The 10,000-nt window shown below is 16.4% G+C and overlaps 4 protein-coding genes across 4 annotated transcripts in view; 3 read left to right on the top strand and 1 right to left on the bottom strand.

Moving 5' to 3' along the window:
* Positions 1–2,301: 2,301 nt before the first annotated feature.
* On the bottom strand, positions 2,302–3,486 carry PF3D7_0627600 (conserved Plasmodium protein, unknown function; the record flags this gene model as incomplete). Its single annotated transcript, XM_961166.1, has 1 exon — positions 2,302–3,486. The coding sequence occupies one exon, from the start codon at positions 3,484–3,486 to the stop codon at positions 2,302–2,304; it is 1,185 nt and encodes a 394-aa protein (XP_966259.1).
* A 1,162-nt stretch (positions 3,487–4,648) lies between these two features.
* On the top strand, positions 4,649–5,767 carry PF3D7_0627500 (protein DJ-1; the record flags this gene model as incomplete). The annotated part of the gene is made up of 3 exons (XM_961165.1): positions 4,649–4,681; positions 4,864–4,921; positions 5,289–5,767. The coding sequence occupies 3 exons, from the start codon at positions 4,649–4,651 to the stop codon at positions 5,765–5,767; spliced, it is 570 nt and encodes a 189-aa protein (XP_966258.1).
* Positions 5,768–6,642: 875 nt separating this feature from the next.
* PF3D7_0627400 (mitochondrial import inner membrane translocase subunit TIM22, putative) lies at positions 6,643–7,224 on the top strand (the record flags this gene model as incomplete). The annotated part of the gene is made up of 1 exon (XM_961164.1): positions 6,643–7,224. The coding sequence occupies one exon, from the start codon at positions 6,643–6,645 to the stop codon at positions 7,222–7,224; it is 582 nt and encodes a 193-aa protein (XP_966257.1).
* A 1,627-nt stretch (positions 7,225–8,851) lies between these two features.
* PF3D7_0627300 (E3 ubiquitin-protein ligase RNF5, putative) overlaps positions 8,852–10,000 on the top strand; it is a gene marked incomplete at both ends in the record, with an annotated part of 1,350 nt that continues 201 nt past the window's right edge. Inside the window, one exon of the mRNA XM_961163.1 lies at positions 8,852–10,000. This exon is cut by the window's right edge and continues 201 nt beyond it. Within this exon, the coding sequence (XP_966256.1) occupies positions 8,852–10,000 (1,149 nt within the window).

Genomic DNA, 10,000 nt, shown 5'->3' with positions numbered 1-10,000 from the left:
ATGTTATATATATATATTTTTTTTTTTTTGTTTTCCTAAATAATAATAATATATATATAATATAAGGATAATATATATATATATATATAAAATAAATAAGATATACAATATTTATGAAAAATTTAATTATAATTTTAAAATATATATATATATATATATATAAATATGTAAATATTATATATGATGAAACATTAAAAAATGAAAAAAAAAAAAAAAAAAAAAAAAGGATAAGAAAAAAAAAAAAAGCTTAAATATTAAAATATTATTTATATAATATTATAATATATTATTTATCAATGAATTTTATAATATTATAAAAAAAAAAAAAAAATGTATATTTATTTAATATGAGTTTACATAAAATATATATATTTTCATGTGATAAATATAAATATATTTTTTATATGTAATATTATATATATATAATAATATTATAAAATAATTTTCAAATACGATGATAAAAAAAAAATATATATATATAAATAAATAATTATATGGTAATTATAATTTTATAAATAAAAAAAAAAAAAAATAGATATTATATATATATAATATGTATTGTTAAATATATGTATTATATATATTGTATAAAAAATATATATTTATTATTTTTTTTTTTTTTTGGTATAATACGATGAAGAATTAAAAGGTTTATTTTTTTTATATATGTAAAAAAAAAAATAATATATATTTTATTTCATATAATAACATGCTTTAACATAAAAAAAAAAAAAAAAGAAGATATATTATATATAATATTATAATAAATATAATAATAATACATATATATAAAAAATAATATATATTATTATAATATATATATGAATATTTTATATAATGATAATTCAATTTATATTATATGTATATTATAATTTTCATATGATTGTATAATAATATTATTTTTTATATGCACTTATTTATAAAGGATATTCTATATAAAAAAAATATTATATACATATATATGAGGTATTGTAAAGAAGAAAACTATATGTTTTTCTTTATATATTATTATATATAATATTATAAAATATTTATAAATAAGAAAATTAATTTATTATAGATATTAAAATAAAAATAAAATAAAATAATTCTTAAAATTAATCATCTTATTTATATATATATATATATATATATTATATATATATATTATATATTTTTATAAATGTTTTTATTTCAAAGGGAAAACTTTATAAAAATATGTCATATATATAATTTATAAATTATTTTTATTTTTATACACAAAATAATAAATATTATATAATGCATAAATATTTTTTTTTTTTTTTATTTATTATAATTTATATTATATAATATATGTATCTTTTATATAAATTTTTTGTACACAAGTACAAACGCGTAGTCACTTAATTTTACTCTTGTGTATTCATAACGTTATTTCTCTAGAATATTTTTGTATTTTTTTTTTTTAATTTATTTTTTAATATATATAATTATATATTTTATATATTTAAAAATATACAATATATATATGAAAACAATAATATGCTAAATATATAATTTCCTTATTTTTATGCTTAAAATTTTAATATATATATGTATATATATATATATCATGTATTATCGTTTATTATTGTATAATTTATTTTATATTTAAAAAAAGAAAAAAAAAAAAAAATTTCCTGAAGGATACTATTATTATTTTATTTTTTTTTTTTTTTTCCATTACTATGATATTTTAATATCTTTTAAGTATTGTAAAATATATATATATATTATATATATATATATATGAATAAATATGCAAAATATAAAATTTTATATAATACATTATTTATATGTGTATAATAAGTATGAATATTTTTTTTTAAAATATACGAATGTTTATAAAATAGAAAAATCGTATAAATAATATATTTATATATATAATATATATATAAATATGTGCATAATATGATTTTCAAAAAAAAAAAAAATGTTCAAGTAATAAAATGTTTTTAGGAAATTATAGTTACGTACTATTTTTTTTTTTTTTTTTTTTTTTTTTTTTTTTTTGTATTATAAATTTTGAAAGTATAATATAACAATATTACATAGCAAATACATACATAATATATATATATATATATGTATAATAAATAATAATGTCGATATTTTAATGAAATAAAAAAAAATTCTTTTATAATACAAAAATATTCTTTTTATTAAATTATGTATATATATGTATATATAATTATTTATATATACTATCATCATAATTACATTGAAAAATATTTATAAGCTCATGTATGTTACAAAAAAAAGAAAAAACGAAAAAATGAGTTTTAAAAAAAAATTGATTTGCTATACATAAATATCATTTGCCAACATTTTAAGTGCATTTTTTAAACTTGGTGACATTATTTGATTTTGCTCGAATATTTTAAGTTGTTCATTAATTTTGTTTATGTCTTTCATTTCCTGTGGATTGTTATTTTTTAAAATATATGTATTATCTGTACAAATATTTTTTCTTATAAGATTGCGATTTTTACAAAATATATTATATTCATTAGTTTCCTCCTTTATTTGTTCAATTAATTTTGTATTACGTGAATTTATTTTCTCCGCATTTTTATGGATAGTCATATTATTATTATATTCCTTTGTATATATATTTTTTTTAATATGTGTATTGTTTAGTTGATCAAATTTATCATTTTCTTTTTTTTCATTTGAAATATTAATTATTTCTTCGTTCGATGATAAATCCTTTTTTAATAATATGTCTTCATGGTTTTCGTTTGGTAATATCTCAACATTATTTTTAGATATAAATGTATTACCTGATGTAGTCATATAATCCAAATTGAATTCACCTTTTGTATTTATATAATTTTTTTCATTTGAGTTATGTTCCTTGTAATTTTTAATTAATTCTTCTTTCACCCTTCTATGACAATCATCCATATAATTATTATTTTCATTATTATTATTATTTTCATTATTATTATTATTCTCATTATTATTATTATTATTATTATCATCATTATTCTCCTTATAATCAGCATTTACATTTACATTCATACAATATGACATTACCTTTTCAGGTAATGAATATAAAGGCTTAATATCATTTATGATATCCTTATTACTGTTTTGTTTCCTATACTTATAAGATTTATCCAAATTTATATTACGCTGAACTTTCAAATGAACATTTTTTATTAAATTCGTTGAAGCAGGTAATTGTAATATAGGGGGGACAACTTCTGGGTTCATTGGATTCATTAAAGGGGCTTTTAATAAATCAATATCTCCTATACCATTGATAGCACCTAATGTATATGCTCTTTCTTTTTTTTTGTCTAGATAATATGGATATTGTATAAAACTTGTTCTCTTTGTATCTTTTATATGTTCATTATCTATTATTTTATTTTTTTCCCCATTTTTTTTTTCTATACTTTTTTCTTCCTCATCACCTGATTTTTCTTCATTTTGTAAATAATTAAACATATATTTTAAATTCTCATCGTAATTTTTCATTTTTTTTGTTTTTTTTTTTTTTTTTTTTTTTTTTGTTTTTTTTGGAGTATGCATATGGAGTTATCTACACAAATATGATTCTTCAAAGAAAAAAAAAAAAAAATACGTTCTAAATTTATTTATATGTTATTTTATATTTTGTGTATATATTTTATCTTTTCAAAACAATTTCTTTTAATTAATTTAACATTAGTAAAATATGAACTATGTCACGTGTATTAAATATATATATATATATATATATATATATATAATATGTATAATTCCAATTTATATATTTATAATATTTCCAAAAAAAATTACAAAATATTTTATAAATTATAATAAAAATTATGTTATATTATATTATAATATATTTCCTTCTTAAGGTCTACATAAAAATTAAATAGCAAAAATTACTCATTTCAAAAACCTACCCTTTTTATAGAAGAAAAAAAAAAAAAAGAGCATATATATTTAAACTACACACGCATATCTTAGAAATAATTTTTTAACATATATAATGTATTCCCTTAATGTAGATTAAAAAAAAAAAAGAAAAGAAAATATAGTAATAATAATTATTATTATATTCATTAATAATTATGTATTTATATATCTATCTATATCTATATCTATCTATATATATATATATATATATATATATATATATATAACTTATGATTACATTTTTTGTAGCACTTTTATCCCATATATTTAATTTATTAATATTTCATATATGCGTCATATATTATGCTTTTTACTATTATTTGATTTTGACCTGCTTATATTTTGCACTGAATACTTCCCAAGAAAAAATATGCTGAATTGGATTTTTTCTTTTAAATAATATATAAAAAAATTTCTTAGCATAATTTATACATATTATATATATATTCACATATTTTATAATTTATTGCTTACTTAATTTTTTAAAATAACCTTCCAAAAAAAAAAAAAATTCTTTTTTTTTTCTTTTTTTTTTCTTTTTTTCTTTTCAAGGTTAAATTTTAATATAAAAAAAAAAAATATATCAAAATATTTTATAACAATTATTAATATAAATAATACAAAAAAAATTGAAATCTTTTTTTCATTATTTTTATAAAAAAAAAAAAAAGAACAAAAAAAAATTTAGATAATATTCTAATATAAAATTTTTTATTTTTTTTGAAATAATAAAATGAGTGGAAAAAAAACAGCATTAGTTGCAGTGGTGAGGCATACAAATAAATAAAAATAATACATCTGTTATGATTTATTAATATATACCCATAAATAATTCTGTAGTATCAATATATTATGTAATACTATACATATATATATATATATACATACATATTTTTGCTTTATTTATACATATAAAAAATTGCTCTTTTAATTTTTTTTTTTTTTAAGGCTTCTGGATCTGAAGATGTCGAATATATTACTGTTGTTGACGTTTTAAGGAGAGCAGGTAAATAAATATAAAAATAAAAATATAAACATATGACATTTTTATATACGTATAATATTTTTGTGTAATTTGGGATACTTCACCAATTATAATATTACATTATCATATAATAATATATATGTGAAAGAAAGAAAAAATAACCATAATATATATATATATATATATATATATATATATATATATATATATATATGTATATTCATTTTACTTTTAAATGAGAAAGTTAAAAAATTCAGGTCTTTCATTTTAATTTCGTTTAATGATATAAATATATAATATATAAAAAAAAAAAAATGAAATAACATACATATATGTATATTTATATATATATATTTTTTTTTTTTTTTTTTTTTTAATTTTTTATAAGGTGTACATGTAACAACAGCATCTGTTGAAAAGAGTGAGCAAGTCTGCTTACAATCAAAAAATGTCGTGTTAGCTGACACAACTATTAGTAAGGTACGAAATAATATTTATGATGTTTTAGTCATACCAGGAGGTATGAAAGGATCTAATACTATATCGGAGTGTTCAGAATTTATTGACATGTTAAAAGAACAAAAAGCTAATAACAGATTATATGCAGCTATATGTGCTGCCCCCGAAACTGTTTTAGATCGACACTCGTTAATTGATGATGTAGAAGCTGTGGCTTATCCTTCTTTTGAAAGAAATTTTAAACACATTGGAAAAGGAAGAGTATGTGTTTCTAAAAATTGTATAACTTCTGTAGGACCAGGTTCAGCTGTTGAATTTGGTCTTAAAATTGTTGAACATTTATTAGGAAGGCAAGTAGCACTAAGCCTTGCTTCAGGTTTTCTTTTACATCCAGCAGTTACATTTTAATAAATAAAAATTTATTCCTGTATATTATATATAAATATATATATATATATATATATATATATATATATGTATGTATTTATTTATCTTATGAATAATAATATTTTATATTAAACTATCATATTGAACGTTCAAATAAAAATAAAATAAGTGATAATATGTACACAGTAAAAGAATTATGTTTGATGTATCTATGTTATGATTTTATTTTATGTATTTTTTTTTTTTTTCTTCTTAATATGCTTATATATAACTTAAGGTAATATTATGAAAAATGGAAGTTTTTTAAAATTTAACAAAAGATAGTTCCTATGAATATGTAAATAAAAAATAAAAAATAAAAAATAAAAACATATCCATAAAAAATAATTTATATGGGAAAATTACATTTTCTAAAAGTATAAAGAATGAGTATTTTATATATAATAATATACAGATAGTGTATAAATGTTATATATATATATATTATATATTATATATTATTTATATATATATATATATATATATTTATTTATTTGTTAATTTTTTATTATTTTTTTTTCCGATTACATAATGAAAAAAATATTAAAAAAATTAAATAAATTGACAATATTTCTATCTTATTACTATATATGTTGGATTTATTTAATTTTTACCTTTTTCGTTTTATTCATATATATATGTTAAAAATATTTTAAGAAAATAAACATAAATATATATAAATATATATAAATGTATGTATGTATAATATTTTTTTTTTTTAAATATATATATATATATATATTTTTTTTTTTTTTTATTTTATTTTATTTTATTTATTTTATTTCTTTGCATAAATATAACCTTGTTAATATGTATGTACAAGGAAGAAAAAGTATTTCTTAATAATTGAGCATAAAATGAGTATAAACAACAATAGTGTTAATAATAGTAATGTTACAACTAGTAATAATAATACAGAGAATGATAATAATTCAAGATCAAAGAGTGGAATATTAAACGATAGGTATATAAATTTTAAAATATTTAAAAAGGGAGAAGAATTAAGTGATGAACAAAAAGCATTTATAAAAGTTCAAACATATTTGAATGAAGGTATATTACCAAAATGTATTGGTATGGGTATAGGTGGAGGTATTGTTGGATTATTAATAGGAGTATTTTTTTTTAGTATGCAACCTAGTAATATAGATTATAATTTAACATATAAACAACAATTAAAAGAACAATTTTCTTTATTAAAACAATCTGTTAAAAGTAGTTGTCTTAATTTTGCAAAAATTGGATTTTTATATTCCTTTTATGAAAATTCCTTACAAAAAATTAGAGCTACAAATGATTTAACCAATACCTTATATTCTGGTTGTTTAACAGGTGCTTCAATTTCTTATAAAAAAGGAGTACCTTCTATGATCAGTGGATGTGCTAGCTTTGCAGCATTTTCTTTAGCCATTGAAAAATGGCAAAGGTCCACCAGATAACAAATATTCAAATAAAAAAAAAATAAAAGTTTTTTTTTTTTTTTTTTAGTATATGCTTTTGTAATGTATATTTTTTATATAATTCAAACATGCACAGGAAATATTATATATATATATATATTTATATTTATATATTTATTTATTTATTTTTATATATTTTTCTTTTTCTTTTTTTTTTGAAAAAGAACAACCTTTTGTAATTTAAATGGCAAAATTAAATAAAAAAAAATTTTGTATTTATTATGTTCAAATATATTATATATATCCATATACATAATGGAACAAATAAAACAAAACAAAATAAATATGAACACACACATTTATGCCTTTAAATAAATGTAGTCAACATTATAAAATATATCATATAAATTATCGAATATTTTGTATTCGTTTCAAGACAGTAACATAAAAAAAATTTACATAAATGTTTAAATATATATATTCTTTATTTCCACTTTATAGACAAATAATGAAATGTTTCATTTTTTAAAATGGGTTTATATTAAATTATAACAAATATAAAAAAAAATATTCATCCGTCAGATATTTTTTAAGAAAAATTGCACATATATAAATGACATTTATTTTAACCACTAAAGAAATAAAAATATATTATAAATATATTATATATATATATATATATATATATATTATTTATTTATATATATATAAGCTCATTTTTAAAAATATTCCATTTTTCTTAATTTTATTTTATATATATATATATATATATATATTATTTATTTATATATATATAAGCTCATTTTTAAAAATATTCCATTTTTCTTAATTTTATTTTATATATATATATATATATATATATATATATGTATTATATATTTTTACTTATAATTTTTTTGAAGCCCATTATATATAAACAATTATAAAAAAAAAAAAAAAAAAATGCACCTATCATATAAAATAATATAACAAAAACATATTTATATAATACATATTTGTACTTTCAATTTTTTTTTTTTTTTTTTCCCATCATCTATTTATGTTAAATGTATATAAAAATATAACATTTGAATTAATATATCATAATGCCCTTTTTTACAAAAATGAAAAAGGATATAAAAAAAAAATTAAAATATTTATATAATAATACCATAATTCATTTTTTCATATATAAAAAATAAATAGAGGAAATGTACATATAAAAATAATTTCAAGTTTTATCTTTTTTTTTGTGGTATTATAAATATATATATAGCAAAATAATATCAATATTATATAAATATATATATATATATATATTTTTTTTTTTTTTTTTTTTTTTTTTTTTTTTTCTTTTGTACGTATAAAATTATATAACATATATATGTAAGAGAAAAAATAATTATACAAATAATTATATTTATTTTTTTTTTTTTTTTCTTACAAAAAAATAAAATATTTTAAAAGTTCCATCGATCCTTTTTATTATATATATATAATATATATATTTAAATATTTGAAAATAAAATTGGGGAAAAAAAATATATATTACTCATTATATTACATTAATATATATATATATATATATATATGTAATATTTATTTATATTTTTCCTTTGCTTTTTTTTTTTTTTTTTTTTTTTTTTTTTTTGTTAAAAATGATTTTTTTTTAAAATATTAAATAAAAATGAATGGTCCAGAAGAAGATTATGATTCTCTTTATGACATTATGTATGATTATGATATAAACGATGAACATTTTAATCAGCATAGGAATTTAAACAATATTAACATAAATGATAATGTATCTGAAAAGAAAATTCATTCTGAACAAGTTATCCCTTTAAATAATAAATATGAAAAAGAAAAGGAAAACTATAATAGTAATATAATAAAAAAAAACTATGAGCAAAATGAACAAGAGCATATGGGGAACGATAAAAACGTGCATTCATTATTATCAGATAATTTAATTGACCAAGAAAAAAAACAATTTAATGATAATAAGAATGATTTGTATGCCGATAAAGATATTATTAATAATAATATATATTATATGAATGAAACAAATATACCGAAAGATAATATTAAATTGGAAGAACATAATGATAATAGTAATATGGAGTACACAATAAATAACGAACAAAGAATTCATAATACTTATGATATGACAAGTGAAAAAGAAAATGAAAAGGAAAATCACGATGTAGAAGATAATTCGAAATTAAATACTTTTAATAAGGGTAATAATAAATATTCTTTTAAATATGGTGAAATATACAATGATACATGTACTGATATTAACATTAGTACTACATATGATCAGGGTAATAAAGAAAAGGAAACAGATGTTAATGGAAATAAGAATAATATTAATATAACCGAGGAAAAAGCATATGAACATCATGACAAGGAGGAAGATATTAATGCAAATGAAAATAATAATTGTGAGCAAAACGCAAATGTTAAAGATAATAATAATAATAATAATAATAATAATAATGTAAATAAGCCCAATACGGCTACAGAAAATGAAAGTAGAAATACCTTTGAATGTAATATATGTTTTGATGATGTGAGAGACCCGGTAGTTACAAAATGTGGTCATTTATTTTGCTGGCTATGCTTGTCAGCATGGATAAAAAAAAATAATGACTGCCCTGTATGTAAAGCTGAAGTATCCAAAGAAAATGTTATTCCCTTATATGGAAGAGGAAAAAATAGTAGTGATCATAAATATGCACAACCAGAAGAACCTAGACCAACACCTAAAAGAAAAGAAGGAGTAAGAAGAAATAACACCTATTCTAATAATTTAGGTTTAAGAGCTTCTTTT

Source organism: Plasmodium falciparum (genome assembly GCF_000002765.6).
Source record: "Plasmodium falciparum 3D7 genome assembly, chromosome: 6".
Lineage (NCBI taxonomy): Eukaryota > Apicomplexa > Aconoidasida > Haemosporida > Plasmodiidae > Plasmodium > Plasmodium falciparum.
Note: the sequence above shows the minus strand (reverse complement) of the source record. Positions and strands in the feature narration are given on the sequence as shown.